We start from the raw sequence: 20,285 nt of genomic DNA, 5'->3' as shown, positions 1-20,285 counted from the left end.
GATCTTACTTCCTTACATTCAAAACAAAACAAAAAATCAGAGTTACGTGTTCTCGATTGTATAAATATTGGTCGAATAAAGAAAATGCATTTTCCATTTTCTTAATATTTTCTTCATCCAATCCCTCCATTCATATTTGTAGTCATGTCTTTCTTCAAACTTTTGTGTAAAAGCAGCGAACCATACATGCTACATTCACTAATATCCAACGCGTGATATGAAAAAAAAATCTGTTTTCATAACCCATTGAAGACGAGTCCCGTGTAGGCCCTAGATACTGTATACGCCATATATTTCGCGAGTCTAAATTTTCGTGAATCAGGAATTCCCGACGATTTCGCGAGTGGTTAAATCCGTGATCGTTGAGTCCTGCACTGAACGGAGAAATGTACACGCGTATGTCACATACCACATCGGGATCAGAGTCAATATTTTTGCGTGTTTTTAATTTCGCGAATAGCACCTGACTCGCGAAAATCGTGAAAATAAAAACCTCGCGAAATATTCCGCGTTTACAGTACTCAGGCAGGTCTCTACGGGAAATGCGTGTTATCGCAAAATCAGCCCGTCCTCAACGGGTTAACAAGTCTTGCTCATATTGATTAAATTGCTGAATGCCGAATGGGAACAAAAAAATGAACTGCCATTTGAAATGGGTACAATTGCTTCACTTACATAAATACAACTTGTATGGTAATGTGACAGATGGAATTTTGTGAATACAGTAGGCCTACTCCTAGAATATAAGTAAACAAAGCAAACAAAGCTAACAATAACCAAACAAACCCAAAACATACTAAAACTTATTTCTAAATGAACAAAATACCATCTATATTACATCAACTGTACCATTTCCATGTGAATGTGTGTTATGTATGGTGATTGCTACCCTATTTCATTTTTACTGTCATGGATGATAATGATCAATGTCTAGTTTTATCTATGTTCAGTAAACAAACCAGGCACGGAGAGGCTACACTTGAAATTATGGATCCTACATGTATGTTGGCAACAACACTTTTATTTTCTGAGGGGCACAGTCCTGAAGAAAATTGTGCTATTTGTGCCAATGAGAAATCTATAATTTCAATAGTGGCTATAAACAGTGCATGGTCTTTTTATATTATTGTTCCAATGAACCTGCAACAGAAAAAAATAGTAATCTTGTTGAAATCAAAACATTTAAAAATTGTAACATGAACGAAAACTGTATTGTGCCCAAACGCAGTGGACACAATTTACCTGCACTGCTCTATGAGGCCAATACTGGAATAGCACTTTACACATGCTACACCATACATTTGTATGTATCAATGAAAACACATTAATCGATTGTGTGTCTATGACATACTGTAAAATAAGGAATGTTCGTGTGCATTTCAATTTTGCGAATTTCGCGAGCGCCAAGATTCGCAAAATTAGAATACACGCGAAAGTTCTTGTCTACACTATATATGCATGGAATGCCAGTGGCAATTCCCGAAAATTTCATGTCACAAAAAAGGCTCCAATTCACAAAACTTTCATGCCGCGAATATATCATGTTTAACAGAAACATTTCGGAGACATTTTTGCCTTTTCGTTGTAACGGGAGTGCACTGTAAATTATCACGCTCTTATATGTCTTATTGTTTGTAATGTTGTCTACTTTTGTTATCTATTTTTACAGAAGTGTTGGAAACCTAACTCAACTTAATTTTAGTGATTATTATTTATTATTTCTTTTTTGAGGGGACCTTGTTTAACAAGCTGTGCTTTCTCAAGGTCCCCCACGCAACATTCCATGTAAATATCAACCTTGTTCAATTTTTTGTAATTATACTAAGCAATGTACTTGTCCCCACAAGGGGTTTGTGACACATGAGAATGGTGTGTGAAATAAAATTGAATTGAATTGAATTGAATTGAATTGAATTAAAGGATAAGTAAAATGTCAATCATTCGAAAGCAGGCATTCAGAATAACAGACATTTTTTTTAATGATTATCCTCACCTCTTCCTCCGTTATTCTCCATGGATTCATCATGGCTGCAAATGAATAAGTGCAAATTTCTCCAAACAAACAATAGTTTAATAGTTTACTCCTTTTATAGTTGTTAGACTTCCAGTTAAACACTCTGACCCAGCTGATGTATACTTCAGGTCAGGTACATGAGTAATTCTCCTCTAGACCAGAACTTGGTGCAACTCCTTTTTTTAATAAGTCAAGAGCAAGCAAAATTGTCCGAACAAGTTATAAATCCAGCGAATATAAAGTAAAAGTTCACTAAGGGCAAGGCAAATAGTCCAAGAACGGATGAACAGAAAGAGGGTTGGTCTACGTGCAGTAAGCAGCGCAGCGCTGTGATGGGGTCTGGTTGCACTGAAATCAGAAAGTAACCTTCACAGTATGATGTGCAGTATACAGGTAGAACCTCTATTTAACACTTGCACTCCCTAAACTCTCAGCTCGTATCATCAACCATGCATTGGAGGTAGTTAAAGTCTCCTCAGTGTCGTCTCATCCACTTCACTGGCACATCGTTGACTGCGTTCTGACAACTGTATTCAAGAACGAGGCTAGCTGCTGCAAGTCGAAATCGTCATGAGCACATCACTCGCTTCTCGTTTCTGGTCCAACACTCTTTCCTTGCAGAATTGTAGTTAGAATTTTTCTAATTCTGTTTGAAGGGCAAATGACTCAACACTACAGTCAGAACCAACTGTTGTATCATAGTGTAAGTATAGTCGCATCCGCTGGATTTCAGCACTGAGCACACCAGCCAAGTTACAAATAACACCTGTGAACAGCTTGGCTCATTCCCACCACAGAAGGCACGACAGAGCAGAGCAACAACCCTGCTGAGTATTCCCAGTAATACGGTCACATTACCGGAAAAGAGGCCCCTACCAGCAAAAACTTAGCTCATAAATGAGAAGAGATTCCCTCGTCTCCCAGATTAAGGCGGTGTAATGAATCAGCCACTGTCGCAAGGCTGCGAAGAGAGCCCTGCTGAAAAAAAGCTAACAGCCGATGATTCGTAGGCAGATAAGATTCAAAAGGGGAGAGAGGATCCGATGTAGGTGGATGTCACAAATCGATGAAAGTACGACATCGCGAGTCTTCACACGCATAAGTTTGTTTTCGCTCAAAATTTGCTTTCGAGGTAAGCAAACTGCAGGTAAAGTCCCCTTGACAAACAGACAACCTCAGCCTGAATATGTTGACCTTCAGGGTGCAAAGTCCGCTTCACTGCCTATAATCCTGCCCTAGTCACACTCAACTGCATAAGAGTGTATTAAAATGCTGAATGTCTATACAAATGTACAGTTTTGATCCGCAAGATTCTCTCTGCAGTAATTTTACATCAGTCCAAAATATAGACTCTACGTTTTTATGTTGGCACTTTCCACTTTTCGCGGGTCCAAAATGTCAGTCCAGAATAAGGGAAACTCTGCTTGATGAAGAAAAGATGCACAGACCACGCTTCCACAAGCTGTAAACAACCCATGTGCGCAGCTGCGCAGGAAATATTCTTTGAAGTGTAGAGATCTACTGCATGCTTCTTGGCAGGAAACTTTCTGAAGCACGTGTTCTTTGCTCATGTATTCCTAACTGTATGTGAGATTCTCCACGTACACTGGAAGTTTCACACAACAACAACACATACACACACAGCCCACAGACTAGATGCACTCTCAACACAACAAATACACACACACTTGGACACACAGGGATACACACAACTAGCTCTGCACTGCTTGATCTTGTGTGTAGCTTGCCAGATTTTCTCCATGGAAAAAAAAAAAAAAAAATCACAGAATTTCTCTCTAAAGCCAGTGGCCTTCACCCAAGCTTGTTTCCAAAAATAGCTGTCCCCAGACGCTCTCTGGAGAGATTTGTTTGGAGCCCCAGGGTATCACTGAGGTCAAGGGGTAAAGGTCATGGCCTGTTATGGTGATCAATTACCTCTCCCTTCTCTTTTTTTCTTTTTCTCCAGCAATCCTGGTAAATGTCCCAGACACAGTTCTCCTTATTGCCTAGTAGGCCCTACCCTCTTGCTTCAAGTTTAAAGACATAATTTACCATTTGCAGATGAAACAAAAACCCAGCATTAGTGCTTCAAAATAGTTCTAAATTATGAGTTAGGGATTAAATTATGAGTTAGGGATAGAAACAACCAATGTAAAAATTTGAAGCAGTATAATCGATGTCAAGTATTGTTAAATACATACAAAATGTGAACAACAGTTATAATAAAAATGTTTCTGGACTAAACCGTCTACAGTTATGGTTTAATGAGAAAAAAGGTGATATCTCCATATATTTTAAGCTTTATTGCAAAAATTTTATGTGGTAGGATGTCTTGTGATACAACTGACCTACACATATGCATCAAAAGTGATATCTTGACATTTTTAAAATGACTGTTCCCAAAGGTAAACAAGATCTTTAACTACTCAAGGTAGAAAGATCTTTGATGAAGAGAAGAAAGAGAGAGAGAAAAAAAAAAGGAAAAACTCTTGTAAAGTGGAATCATGATCACACAATACTAGTGAAATCTCAAGAATAACAAGTTAACATTTCCTTTTACATCAAGTTCTCTGTCCACATGAAACCAACTGCCTCTCCACAAGCTTACAAGAAAACAAGCAAACATCACTATATTACGATAGGCATACCTACCACATGCTCCGGCCTCCACTACAGAATGGCAGCTGCTATCTGCCATTAACTTTCACTATCTATCTATCTATATTTTGCACTACGATACCACGAACCTGTTGAAATTCAAGTGTTGTTTTCGTTTAGACATTGTATTGAGCACCCCTCGGCCACTGCTATTGACTGTAAACCCATTGACCCATTCACCGTTATCTCTGAAAGGGAGAGCTGGTTACAGGGCCTATTCTACAATATTCTCCAATGAACTGGATCCCCCTGTATCATCGGAGATGTATATAACGGCTGAGAAAATGAGCAAGAATTTGAGAAGAATCAAAAGGTGATCCCTGCGTCCAGGGTAGGCCAGAGCCAGGGTGATAGCACCCAGGGTATCTCCAGGATATCCTTTGTGAAGCCAAGGATCACATGACCTAATTAAGACGACCCCCCCCCCACCTTTTCTTCCGCTTCCTCTTTATTCTTGACTTTCACTACCGTTACGGTGGACTTTCATTTGCACAGCAAGCATGAAACCAAAATTCTCTGCATAATCATTCAAACCCCCCCCCCTCAAAAAAAAGAAACAGCCCATGATTGGTTGAAATTCCTCATAACAAACCTTGCATCTCAACTGCAAGCAGATTAACAGTTTGATTAAAAGCTAACTTGACAATTAAAAGTTTTTTTGTAACATTTTTCAATTGTCACTTTTGTGTTTTTATTGCTTCTTTGGGAATACTCTTGCCTGGGTAAAAAAATACATTGGGGCTTATAACATATGGTCGGTATATCGGTTTTATACGAGCACAAACAGCTGCAAGAATCTTTATGCAGGCAAATCGCAACAGTAAAAGATGCAATATTATAGATGCCTGTATTCAAAGATATAAGCTATTGAAAGATGTCTGTAGGCCTATATATATGTTTTGGTGGGTTCAAGGGAATGCAAACCCAAAGAGCAATGTGGATTGAGTAAAAGCATTAACTCTTAACGTGCCATGGTCGCCGAACGGCGACCTTAGTGCTGACGTGCCATGGTCGCCGATCGGCGACAAAGAAGAGCGCGAAAAACATTGATTATTTAAGTTCTTATGGTACCATAATGTGTTACACCAAGAAACTGACAATGATATGTACTGGTAGCTGACTAGCATAGCCATCGTTTTCACCAAAAATATGAGTATGCTTACATTGGAAAATTTTGAGTAAATACGTGATTTTTCGGCTAGATGTATTTTTTTCGCGTCGGGAAAATCCGCAGCGAGCGCACCCTCTGCGAGATGTGTATAGATCAAAAGTCTCATTGGTAAACCACGCGCGTGTGTATGCTATTTAATCTGCGTGTATTGCCTATGCGGTTCCAGTTGTATTGTTCCGCTTGGATGCTGTCCGGCGGGAAGCTGCTTTGATTTTGTCCCTCAAAGACGGTAAGCTTGCGTTCGTCGGTCAAGTCTTTCATCCTTTTATTTTGGTGAACTTCACTAATCGTCCCCACGCTAGCATACAAAAGAAGAAGACGCTTTTGTTCTTGTCTTATGCACGTGTGCAGTGAACGGAAAGTAGACCTGTAAACTATGCCGCTTGGTACCACACGTAGTTCGTAGTTTGTTTTGGCGTGATTACCTTCTCCTAGTTCGAAGCGAAATGAAATTCAAAGTAGAAATCTAGTGTTTCGGAATTTCAGACAAAATATAGATCGCAAAAGATGAACATTATTTTGCTTAGTTCAGTTTAAAAATTGTAGGCAGCGTTCGCAAAGAGCGAATAGAGCTGTTGTTTTGAGCGACGACATGCAAATAGTACAAATACTAATCAACACTGGTTTTGACCCAAAACCGATTTTTTTTTCTCAAACTTACGAAAGTGACTGGAACTGTAATTTTAGCGCAAACTGGCTGTATTGGTTTTACTCCACCGATATGAAAGTACATTATAGAGCCTGATTTTCTATATGTATGTGACGATGTGCACGTGAAAATCAGTCAAACTATGTTGTTTTCCATGTACTGGTTTTTGTTTTTGTGCTTGCGTCCACGGTTGCATTTTTTTTCTTTGAGGGTTTCTCTTCAATTGGTCTTCATACTGTACCTCTTTCGGCATGCCTTCTCTCTTATTATGTTGCTTCTTCTTTTCTCTATACATTTTGAAGAAAACTAGTTTTCACGCATTGAGCGTATCTCCGTATCCGTAAAATTTGTCATTGTCCTGCCGTATTTTGGAGGATGTTTTGGTTCTTGTAGCTTTCCGGCTATAAATAGCGTGTAAATAACCTTGGCTATGGGAACAGTAAATGTCTCTAACTACGTACTCTCGAATTAGCGACCAGAATCGTTGCGAACGTCAAGAATATTTATCTTATTTCTTTTGCCCAAAAACAAAAACAAAATCAAAACAAACAAAAAAGAACCATCGACAGTCGATTGGTGTATTATAGAAATTGTTTACTCAACCACGCAAAATGATCAATAATTATTTATCATTTCATGATAACAAAAATCGAAGCTGTATCGTTTATCGCCAAGCAATGATGCAGACACAATCCCTACAGCACAGTCTCGATAAAGTAGAACAGAATTCGATCAGTAATTCGTAGACAGCCAATATCAAATTCGCAAACGGGTTTTCTTGTTTGATTTTGATTTCAACTGTTTAGGAAGCTCGAAACCTATAATTTGATAGGTTTCCAAACATCCATCGATGAGTGAGACACAGAATTAAAGTATATTTACGCATTTATGTTATTTGTTGAGCTTTGCTTATCGTTTATCCTACCTCTTATAGAAACGTGTTATTTTCCCCGAGTCGCAGGTGAAGAGGAAAATGTTCAAACTCAAGCAAATCCATCAAAGTTATTATTACGTAGGACTTTAGATAAGAGAGAGAGGGAGAGAGAGAGAGAGAGAGGATGCAAAGTAACATCAAACTATTTGTTAGCATGCAGATTTTGAAAACTTCAAACTCAGATCCTGCTGTTCAGTCCTTGGAGTAAAACAGTGTTGGAGATCACACAAAAAAAAAGAAAGAAAGAAATGTCGGATGATGCTGCTTCATGAAAACTGTGTCACAACGCAATGAAGGTACGAATTCAAGTACGGAACTAACATCCATCGGCTATTATAAACCAATGAAGGAACTTCAACAGTAGAGTGATCGATGTTATGATTTCCATGAACGTTCAAAATAATTCTGATGGTTACAAATCGCTCGGTATGAAACCTATATTGGCAGGCGCTATAGAGATTTCTGACGCCATGTGAAAGTATGGAATGTGCCGTTGAATAATGTCATATTCAGATAATCAAATGTTTCACGGCGAATGAGACTAAAGACAATCAAAGACAGCAAACATTGAAAAAGCATACCAGCAATGTAAAACGTGATTTTATACTTGTCGGCACCTACAGTTTTGTCTTCTTGTCACCAATTTTGCTATGCAGATCAGGCCTACTGTCAGGGGGCTTTTGATTCTTTTTAAGTGTTATTTGTACCGTAATGATTTTGTTGAATGTAATTGCATTGTTCGCTCCTTCATCATGATATGTGCAAAGCTGCCTTTCCTTCCACTGTTTATCTGTGTCATGTTTTAGTGTCTTGTCTCAATTCGTTGTTATTTTCTCTGTTCTGATCGGGCTTTTGGAAATTTCAAATCTGACTGAATTCATTCGTTTGCAAGATTCAATTACTTCACAACTCTGGCCGCATAGTTCACAAGTACAGCGCTATTGAACTTTACTATTTCAAAGTGAGATGATCGTTTCGAGAATGAGAGGGCTCCTCCCAACGTAGCGCTATTTTACCGAATCATGAAATGAATGGTGAGCTTTTCAGTTGCACGCACATGGCTTCAAACACCAGCGCTGGGCTTACAAGCACGTGGTGTGCTGCTCCGAGCGACTGACCTCGTGGTGCTGAGATTTTTTTGCTGAGGTTTTCTAGCCAAACCCACTTTACTTTGATTTCTCTGGATTGGCAATAAACACAAAAGTGGTATACTACCGTGAATTAACTTTGTTATAATATTTTGGTAATGTTGTGATCGGATGGACAGTGGCTGGCAATAGGTTGATCGGATCAACATTCTTGATTGATACAGCGTTAGACAAATAAAAACCGGAAGGCGTGTGCACTTTTATCGGTCAGATCACGGCAGCATCTTCGCTTTCGATCAGGAGTCATGTTCATCCTTCAAGCTGCCCCTAGCAACCGCTAGTGTGTATTGTACTCAATCAGTACTCGGATGATCTCCGCCGTTACCAAGGAATTGCGCGCGCACAAATCCTCGCTGACAAAGGCCTGCCGATTTCAATAGAGTGCGCCCGCCCGTAGTCCGCATAGACAAAAGAAGGATTAGAGGGTGCTTCCTTCTCAAGTGGACAAAAGACACTTTCCAGGGCCCGGGACAATTACTTTAGTTTCAAATACAGGATCTGGGACTAAAGGACTCAGATTTGGGAATGAATTACTGAGGCAGAAAGAGAAATTGCTAAGACAAAATAAACCGCTTGTATCTTTGGAATCATACAATTCTAGAAGACAATTTTGCTATCATTTGAAACGGGAGATGTAGCTCTAAAACTTTCTCACAGAGTCAAGGGAGCGTTCTATTGAAGAAAAACCACGACTGACTCTTTCTTTTCATACTACACAAAAAATTCCAATAATTTTTTGATGATATTATTCATTTCTGCAATATTTCAAGTTCAGATAGATATTACGGAAAACTGACTACATGGCACGAAAAAACAATCATTTCTTGATATTTGTTGTGTAGAACTCAATTCAAAACAGTCGATAGTTTGAAAGATATGGCAGTTTTAAATTACATTGTCAGTCCAGTTTCGATACATTCTGGCCTTAAGTAAAAACCTCTGGCACGTTAGGGGTTTTGGGCCTGGCACATTAAGAGTTAACATTAATAGAACACATCAGTGAAAGTTTGAGGAAAATCGGACAATCGATGCTAAAGTTATGAATTTTTAAAGTTTTGGTGTTGGAACCGCTGGATGAGAAGACTACTAGAGGTTATGACGTATGAGTGGACAACAATCTGAAGAAAATATGAAAGGAATTCCACAAAAATTCACTTTTCTAGCAAAATTAAAGAGTACTTGACTAACCGCTTTCAGAAAGCAGGGGGAATAAGTGATACCCCTAACATATGTCAGTATCAAGTTGATGGAATGTGTAATTTTCATGAAAAATGAATTTTTATTGAATTCCACTCATACGTCATAACCTCTAGTAGTCTCCTTACCCAGCAGTTCCAACACCAAAACTTTGAAAATCTATAACTTTTGCATCGATTGCCCGATTTTCCTCAAACTTTCACTGATGTGTTCTACTAATGTTACTGCTTTCACTCAATCCACATTGCTCTTTGGGTTTGCGTTCCCTTTAATTTAATTCACAGTTTGAACAGCTTTCTAAAGAATGATTCAATGCGAGTATCTGGGAAGAAAACAAAATACAAAGATGTGAATCACGATCCCCAACACAATAGGATGTTACTTTGTTTTTGTTTTGGAAATTTCCCTCATTTTGTACAATAAAAGAGGGTGTTTAGACACAAGACTAGTCAGGAGGGGAAACAAATGATAAGTGGAAGCCAGCTACTCACAAAAGGAAAAAATATGAAAAAAACAAAACAAAATTGTGGTTGGGAGATGAAAGAAAGAGGGCTATAGAAGAGGGAAAATAACTTGCAGCCCCCCCCCCCAAAAAAAAAAAAAAATGGGGAAAAAATTGACCACAAAAAATCAGAAAAAAATCACAACACACATGAACGTCAATTTCCAAAGATTTAACTTTAAGATTCTTCCCTAAAAACATTCCGCAGCCGCAGCTCCTGCTTGTGCAAGTGAAATGCTGTATGTGGCCTATGTTTCTCAAACATAGTATATTTGTGAATCAGGACTTTATTTGCACCCAAGAATCATATCGATGGACCAAGAAATAAAGCATTATTCCTTTTCACATAGCAGAGTCAACAATTTTCTTTCTTGAAGGCAATATGCCATGCAGTTGCATTACAAAAGGAAGTATTTGTGTGTTGCAACAGTTACACTTCAAGAGAAAGTTACTTGCCAATCGTGCCACAGCGCAAGTCAAACATTAAAGATTGCATATATTGGAGAGAGTGATTTCTTTTTTTTTCACATGAAATTTGTTGCCACAATTTGCAATATGAATACTCGGATCATTGCAGAAATGTCACCATTTGTGTCATAGGACTTCTTTTCAGTGTCTAAATTCTATCTCCTCAGCTCCTGGCCACACAAAAGGAGTGGCTAGTTGCCAATTCAACTACTGCAAAAACAGTAATTTTTGTGTACAGATATTTTTGATAATGAGGTCATAGACATTTGGGGGAGATGTTGTTTTTCACAATTTGACACTGAGGCAATTACGTGTGACAAAGATACTAGTACATAATTATACCCTAGCGTGTGGTGATATTTTTGCCTATGTTATTAGAATCATGACCCAAAAGTGAAGCGCAAAATTTGCGAAAATTAAACCCTCACGAAAATATCAACTCTTACAGTATTACAACATAGCGATACATTGTATTTCATGCAGTGGATTTGTTGGCCAATTGTGCACAGGTAGTACAGGCAGCACAGTCGCACACTCACAAGTGAATATTCAAACCTGCCATATCCTATGCAGTGCCAATGGAAAACGTAAACTTGAATGCTTAAACAATATTTTTCTCAATGAGGGAACTATACTGTTATAATCTTTGATTTCTGCCCTGAATCTTGGCCATTATTTATTGCTTGTGACCTCAGGAGAACCTGGAGTCCAGACTTTGGTCTTCTTTTATCACTATCGGTACACAGGTCAGATGATGATAATCTCTCACTCATATTTCAATCCGCATTAGTAAACTTTTTAAAGGTACTGTTTATCATTGGGAGGAGTGATTTAAAAATGTTCAAGTTATCACATTTATTTGATGCATGTGTAGGTCAGTTGTATCACAAACCATCCAACCATATACAAATTTCACAATAAAGCCTGAAATACAAGGAGATATCACTATTTTTCTCCATAAACTATAACTGTAGATGGTTTATTCTAGAAACAATTCTATTGTAACTATTGTTCACATTTTGTATATTTAACAATACTTAACAGTAATTATAATGATTAACATTTTTAGATTGGTTGTTTCTATCCCTAACTCACATCTTAGAACTATTTTGAAGCACTAAAGCTGGGTTTTTGTTTCATCTGCAAATGGTAAATAATACCTTTAATCTTTGTGCCTGCAATAGATGTAGGCAACTTCCCTCATAACAAAGTCCTTGGAACCAGCAGTTTTCTTTCGTTATATCGAAATTTCTTTACAGCTGAATAATAAAGTATATATGGATATTTATTATTATAGATGACAATTTTGAGACCCGAGTTTTGTAACTACATTGTACGTTGTAACAAGAATTTTGTTATACTAGTATTCATTATAATAGGACAATAATGCATTATTCAATTTGGCCGGTCCAAGTCCACTCTTAGGTTGCTTCCATGAAAAAAAAAAAAATCCCACACAGTTTTAATTTCAATGTTTCACATTTTGTCCCCAATCTTGCAAGCAGAAACACACAGCATACAGTAATTCCTTGTTACAGTCTACTGTACGAGCTGAAATTTTCGCGTACAGATATTTTCGCGAATTGCTACTTGGAGGACATTTTCACATGTTGTTAGTTTCGCGGTTGTGAGGGTCTAACTGAACTTGATACTTATTTGCGCGTTGTTATTTTCGCGTGTTGTTATTTTTGCGGTTCAAAGGCGATTCGCGAAATTCACGAAAATAAAACCACCACGAAAATTTCAGCTCGTACAGTATTCCAATCAGAAAATCTGGGGGGAAAAAAAGGTCACGGTACACCTACAATGGGGGGGGGGGGGGGGTAAGTCAGACTGGTGTGAATTGTGAGAAGAATCCAATTTTTGCTGGTATCTTACAGCATGAAAACACTGCTTGAAATGCTCTCACTACATCCTTATTCCCATCTGTGAGTTTTTAAAGGTAAACTCGATGTAATTTTGTCTACTTGTGGGTTGAAACCTGAATAGAATGGAAAGAAGAGGGGTGAATGCCAACTACATACCTGAATGTCATATCCAAAAACGCCGATTTGGAACCCAGGAAGATATTACAAGGTGGCAAATTAACTTCCAATGAAGTGATTTCTGTTTCTCAATGCAATATGAGCTCCAAATACTCAATAGCAACACTGATCATAATGCACACCAAGGCAGCACAGAATTCGTTGGAATATCAAACAGCACATTTACAATGCCACAGTCCACATTATGTGTCTTGGCAATGGCACAAAATACAAACATAGAATAATGGATAGTCTATGCTGCAGACATGACAGTTCTGTATTTCAGCCTTCACTTGCAAACCCAACACATAAGCCAAGTTTTCTTACTGTTTCGTAAACCCAGAAATTTTCGCATGCATTTTAATTTCACGCATTTTAAGAGAGCCAAGATTAACAAAATCAAAATGCATGTAAGAGTTTTTGACTCTGCATTGAATGCCAGTGGCAATTCATGAAAATTTAATTCTCTGAAAAAGGCTGTCACCTCCAATTTGAGAAAATTCCACGCTGCATCTGGTTTTACAGTATTTGCAAAGAGGCCAAAGAATCACAAAATCCACTATAAATTCATCTAAATCTATCAAATGCACTCCTGACTTAAAACGCATATTTTGATAAACAATATCTTGGTTCTAATTGCTTGGAAAATCTGTTGGGAAAAGCATAAATGTGTCTGAAATCCAGACTATGTTTGATATGCACAAATCAAATATAAAAATTATTCGTAACGCATTTTGCTGAGTCACTTTGGTGGTAATATAGCCGTAATTACATAGCTTGATTCAATCTTTCATGGTGAAATCTGTTCAGTTTGCACAAATTGAGAATATTGATCCCGGCACTCTAAAGCCACATAAACAAGCACACCTCCCCACACATTCAAAATCATGTATGGCGTGTGGAGAAAGAGTGGGTGTCAACAAACAACAAATTACATCAGATTATAATGGAACTAGAATCATCTAGATTTTCAAACACATTCAATTGAGTAAAATCCAACACTAAACTGCCCAGATTAGACTTGATCTCCAACGCTCTACCTTTTTTATTATTATTATTATTAATTCCTTTTTTCCCTCATCTGATAATCTAGCTCTGGTTGTGATGGGGCTTCAGGGGGGTGTTTCATGAAGGAACTTGTCGGATAAAATATCTGACAAGTCAATTATATCCGACAAGTTTTGAGAAACTCTTTAGTCTCATTGGCTGATTTCTCTGAACTTGTCGGATATAACTGACTTATGGGACATTTTATCCAACAAGTTCCTTCATGAAATGCCACCCGTTTCCAACCTTTTTTTTTTTGTCCGTGTGATGAGGAGAAACCTCTTATGAAATATGAAAGAGCATGTAATTCTAAGAGGAATTCAACGTTTATCTGATGAAAATTGCTTTTGAAATGGGTGAAATATCCAAAACAAAACAAAAATTATCATGTAATTCAACTGCTTGCCACAACTCTGCTATAGTTTTTTAATATTCTCAATATTCTCCATGGTTAACTCTTTGCCATGTGTTTTACTACAAAATTTAATTCTATACATCATGGTAGGTGACTAGGTTGGACCAGCTTTCACCTACTCAGGTTACTCCCAAAAAACAAAAACAAAATAAAGAAATGGTTGAAAAAAGGGAAATGGTTTAATGAAACAGATGTATACTTGTTCTTCTGGTTGATCATACTAATTTGCATTAATTCTCAAGTCTTTTTGTGTCCAAATTCGCACGCCCGACTCAGAAGACGACTTGCCAAATTTGCAAATTTTGCTCAAAGGCACAAACTGATCGATAAATCAGAGTATGCCAGAGAACATAGCATTTGTCATATGGTTTACATCACAGTACAGCTTGCAACTTTCTATACAGCTTTGCTGTGCTACATTTCTAAAATGCTTCTATAAAAAGCTACATGGCTTTGAAAAACAGGATGTTTTTCCAAAAGTGCTCATGTATTGTGGACTAAGAATGTGAAAAAGAGGAAGTTTACACTGTAGCAGATAAAAAAAGTTAATCACAGTTGTCTCATCTATCAGGGGTACACAAAATTACTTGTTAATCATCACCGCTATTTTTGCACATACAAAACACAACCTTTACCCAAGACAAATACACAGCATTCAATATTTACATATTGAAGAGTTTGTTCGCAAAAACCGATAAGTCCATTTTTGCCAAATGGAGACATTTGCGATTAAAGGTCAAGAATAATAGAGAGAATAATAAGAAAATTTCTGCTTCAATTGACCATAACTTCAAAAATACACCTTTATATGTAATGACCAATATATAATTTAAAAGGTATTATTTTGTACTTTATGACAGAGACCGTACTTCAAAATCTTCAAAAATGGACTTATCGGTTTTTGCAAACAAACTCTTCATATGATTGACATGTGACCAGTTATCATGTAACCCTACTACAGGCCAATACAATGAGGCTGAGAAAATTGCAAAAGTCTGGACTGAGCTGAAAAACAGAAAATTCAATATTTATCTAAATATGAATCTTCTAATACTACTCTCGACCAAACTACAAAGTCTAATTTCCGGCTTAGAAAATAACACCATTTACTTTTTCAGAAGCATTGTCCTGTGGGGTTTTGAATTCACAAAAAGCATGTAAGTGCCAAATTTCCCCTATATACTTCCACATGCTTCACTGCATGTTGATTAAAGACCATCCTGAAACTTTCCTCCAACAACTGTACTAGATTGTAAGTGGTAAGCAATTGTTACACCACATCTGTGGCAGGTTAATTCTAAAACAAGGGGTGGCAACATCTATGTCACTACAAAGCTTTTTAAGTCTGGAAAACTGTATGAGACTAAGATCAGAAATTTTAAAAAAAAAGAATCCTTAAAAGGTGATATTTCTAAATCAAATATGGTTTCATTTCTGGCAGGGTTTTCTTCCTTATGCTTTACCACCACATGCTCACATTTTACAGACAGAGCAAGCAGACACGTTCCCACGACATACAAACACTGAATGAGTTGGACGAGCACGACAGGACAACACAAATCAAAAGAGAAACTGAAAACCCTTTCATTATCCTAGTAAACTATCAGCTAGTCCTCATAAATCATCATTCAAATACATTTTAAACATTGGTATAATTGCTGACTGTACAGCAAAAGAAAATGACACCAAGCTCCACTTTCCGATCTTGTGTTGTACCTCATGCATGACGGTTAACTACAGCCACCTTCTGGCTCAATATCAGGTTACAAGTTCAGCTACCAGGATAATTTGGAATGGAAAATATGTAAACCCAGTTCCTGGAGGGGTTTCAATCCTACAACCCTGGGCATATTGGGATATACTTCAGCAGTAAGCCATGAAGACCGCAACTTTCCATGTGATTAAAGGGATGGTCAGTTTTGGTTGAGATGGGGCTTCAGGTTTCCAATGTTGTTTTTGTTTACAATTATTTTTTCAGTTAATGAGAAACATCTTATGAAATATGAAAGAGCATATAATTCTAAGAGGAATTGGAAAATTATTTGATGAAAATTGGTTTTCACATGGCTGAGGTATCCACTTTTATTTGGATCACTTCATTTTACTAAGTTTATTTGATATCAGCCATTTCAAAACCGATTTTAATCATATAAACTTTGAATTCTTCTTAGAATCATATGCTCTTTAACATTTCATAAAATAGTTTCTAAGTATCTCGCAAAAAGTTACAAGCTGAATCCTCACCTCAACCAATACTACACCATCCCTTTAAAGGACCTGAAAGTAGGCAGATATACTGGCAAGAGTCTGTTTGCGGAAACAGAATATTTATTGTAAGGCCAGGAAATAGGTATCACAAACATATATTTATAGTATATGCAGACCAAAGTAAATGACAATGCAGTAAATCTCTTTTCACTGTGCATATATATAATTAGCATGTGTGTATGTTTACATATAGGCCTATCACATGCATCAAAGTGTGTTCATATCATTCAATTGATTTCAATTAATGAAAATTGTAATTTTCATTTTTCAACAAAAGATACTAGATACATTTCACCTTGTTTCTAACAAAGAAATAATCTATACCGGCCAATACATTATGAGATGAGTATACAATAATAGAGAAACATCACCATCATCTCGCATCATAAAATACACTATTTTTATTGAAATCTTGGATGTCAAAGTGCATATTCTCTTTATGCAAAAACAAACTGCTTACTCTTTGCTCAATCTAACTCTTTCAGCCCCACTATCTCAATGGGGAATTGGCATTGTATGCCAAGGAGTTCATAATTGCAAAAACAAAGTTGATATAATTATTAAAGTTGATCTGTTTACTTTGCACTGTGCCATACATACAGCCAGCAGTGAGAGGAGTGGTAATGCATGTGGAAAAATAATCAGGGTCAATCTGGGTGAAACATGGGTTTTCTGGAAAAACATTCAGTCTGTAACCACAAAGACCAAGTATCAATGTTACAATTTCCATCGCAACTTAAAGTGTGAATTCAATGTAAGTATCCAATATGCAATGATTTACAAAGGGACCCTTTGGGAAAATTTAGTTATCCTTGAAGTAATCACACAACCTTATCTGGTATTCCTGTTGGTGCACGATGTACTGCACCAGTTGAAGTGTTCAAATATTGATAAGGAAACTTACTGATTAAAACTGTATGACTATAAGCAAATATTGACAAATACTTTGAACACCACACTGCCATATGACGTCAAAAAAAAAATACAGTATTTATAGGAGCAGCAGTAGTAGTACAATTGTAATTATAATGATACAACAATCAATAATATGAAAATAAATCTTGCTCACTGCATGATCATTATTTTCATCACGAGAAGAATAATATATGTCAATAATCATGATCACTGTACTCTTTTGGCACATTTTGGAAGGAAAAGACATCCAGCGCATACCATCAAATGTCGGACAAGCACATGACCTGTAATAGTGTGAGTGGGGGGGGGGGGTGAGTGGGGGGGGGGAGGGGGGCAGAGGGAAGAAGAGTCATGATGCCAGGATAAATGATCAACAAACTATTGAACTGGCACCACATTGAATTGTGGTACAGGTATATATTTCTTGGTTTCATCTTTCAGGATATATCTCTGCAATAACCTTCTTGAGAAAGAACATTATCAGTGCATTAGTTTTGTTTGGCTTTGTGCTATTTTTATAGTTGGAAAGAATTAATAACTAAAAAAAAAAATACCACTATAAGATTGTATTTGTCACCTTTATATAAGCTCTAAACTTGTGATCATAATGTTTTCATCACATGACAAATTTGGCACCCCTCCAACAGCAAACAGACATGCATGCATGCGCATGTATATGCAAACATAATATCTCCCGCGACACTTCGTGGCGGAGGCATTAAAAAAAAAAGAATGTGCATACACTCCCACACAAAATGATATGTACCTGCACACATTCATGAACAAATGAAAATAGATGCATGCATGCTTGGACACACACATAAACACACACTCACACAAACACATACATTCAGTCATTTCTGGAGGTAATATAGTTCTATAATGATGACAATTACAGTTTTAGAGATACTACAGTCATAGCAAATCAAAAGCTTAGACAATAGGGTCTCCTCTGCAGATACACACTTTTCCTCAGGACTGTACAATCATCTCATAAATCACCTTTGTTGTTGTTGTTGTTTTCAGATTAAGTTCCTCTTACCAATGCCCTGCTACACTGAACTTATATCTATGATGACAAATCTGACAAATCAGAGCAGATGAACAGATATAACATTTTATGTTTTTTCCTTTTCAAATATAAGCCTCCATCTCTCATGAAGTCCACATAAAAAAAAAAGTGTAGCATATCATTGGAGTTGTTGATGATGTTATCACATTACATGTCTCCAATCTCTAGTTTATACTCCCATCACTTTACATCCTTTTTGAACATTTTAGATGGAGCTCCAATCATTCTTTTATTTGTTTGATATTACTCCATTTATTGAAGTAAAGAATAATGTAATGTACAATTGCACTTTACATATATACAGCAAACAGGTGCCTTAAAAGTTACATCATAGTCAAATGAGTAAGATGGCATTTTTTTTAGATGCTTTGGGAAAGTTATCACATTATAAAAATGGGTTATCTAATGGTTTGCATTTTTTTTGTGAATTTTGTGCTCTGTTAACTAATGCTGATATAAGTATAATGACATTTTTCTTTCAGATGCATTGAAAGAAATTGTTATTATAAGCATGGATTATCTATATGTTTTGTAAATTTTGTGCTCTGCTAACTAATGCTGAAATAAGGACAAATGAATAATTTTGGAGATGTTGGGAAATTCACATCAATAATCTTATCCAAGAAATTGTAAATAAGCTCACTGCAATTGGCTCAGGGGAAAAAAAACTTGAACAAAAGTTTCAAATTTTAGTTTTTTCTTCTTTTTTTTCTAGCTGCTGACTTTGAAATGGTCACATTTCCTTATGTCAGAATTATTTCACAATACATGACAAAAAGGTTAGCAGTATCAAGAACTTAACAAACACACAAATCAATGGATCTCTATATGAGGTATGTTAGACTCATGCATGCTGTGTTGCTGTACTGTATGGAATTTAAGGCACACACATACACATAACACACACCCACACACACACACACACACACACACACACACAACAATGACATTTATTATGCAAACAGCTTTTCATGAAATAACTGACATATATACACATATATCCAAACACAAATCATTAGTAATTCATATCACTCTTAAAGACTTCAATATCACTCAAAAGGCATAAAAAGACAGAAAAAGGAAAAACAAGGACTTAATTACTTACAACAGATGGTATATTTCCACTGCTGTTGTGCCTCAACCGCGATACGCGTCCTCGCGCACGGCCAACACCAGGGAAGCAGGACCTAACGTATGCTGGGGCAGAGAAGCCTGGAACAGACCAGCGACGCTTTCGCTCCCCTCTCCCCTTTCGCACGAGGGCTCCCTCACGAACGAGTGGCTCCTCTCGAATCATGACAACTATCGTTCCCCCAAGGGTAAACAGAAAATATTCCTTGACAGTTCGGTTTGGTTCACAACAGAGAAAAGATGATGGCACGAGTGGCCTCCGTAGGACTTGCACTTGTTTTTTAGGTCATGATCACAAACAGTGTGTGACCCAGATACAGTTTGATAAAGGTCAAAGTTCACAACATTCACTTCGGAATAGACACATTGCGGAAAGGACAGTGATATGAAAATTGTGATCCAAAGTAGATTTCCCCTTGCATTTGTGCTCAAGTCAAATTGAGCTCGGAGAGAGTACTGGCATGATAATTGTCAATACAGCCAGAAATTTGAGAAGGTCAAAGGTCGCTTGCACTACACACAGCAAACATAGAGCAGCTGGAAGTGAGTCGAGGATGTCAAGCGAATCACCCCTTGCCCCAATGTAGTCACACCAATCCCCCACGAAGTCGGTCTCCAGGGTATTAATACGCACACTTTCTCCTGGTAGCTCTTGTGGGAATGCAGGGCGGG

The 20,285-nt window shown here is 37.3% G+C and overlaps 1 protein-coding gene across 1 annotated transcript in view; it reads right to left on the bottom strand.

The window, feature by feature from the left end:
- LOC139720819 (5'-AMP-activated protein kinase subunit gamma-2-like) overlaps positions 1 to 19,977 on the bottom strand; it is a 78,883-nt gene extending 58,906 nt beyond the window's left edge. The window contains exon 1 of the mRNA XM_071632156.1: positions 19,588 to 19,977. Within this exon, the coding sequence (XP_071488257.1) occupies positions 19,588 to 19,779 (192 nt within the window). The 5' untranslated portion in view covers positions 19,780 to 19,977. The remainder of the gene's footprint in view (positions 1 to 19,587) is intronic.
- Between the last annotated feature and the right edge of the window lie 308 nt (positions 19,978 to 20,285).

The sequence above is a fragment of the Diadema antillarum genome, unplaced genomic scaffold, assembly GCF_040938485.1.
Source record: "Diadema antillarum isolate AM-2024a unplaced genomic scaffold, OU_Dant_1.0 scf00000134, whole genome shotgun sequence".
NCBI classification, from domain to species: Eukaryota; Metazoa; Echinodermata; class Echinoidea; order Diadematoida; family Diadematidae; genus Diadema; species Diadema antillarum.
The sequence above is the reverse complement of the archived record's forward strand: the minus strand, read 5'-3'. Positions and strand labels throughout refer to the sequence as shown.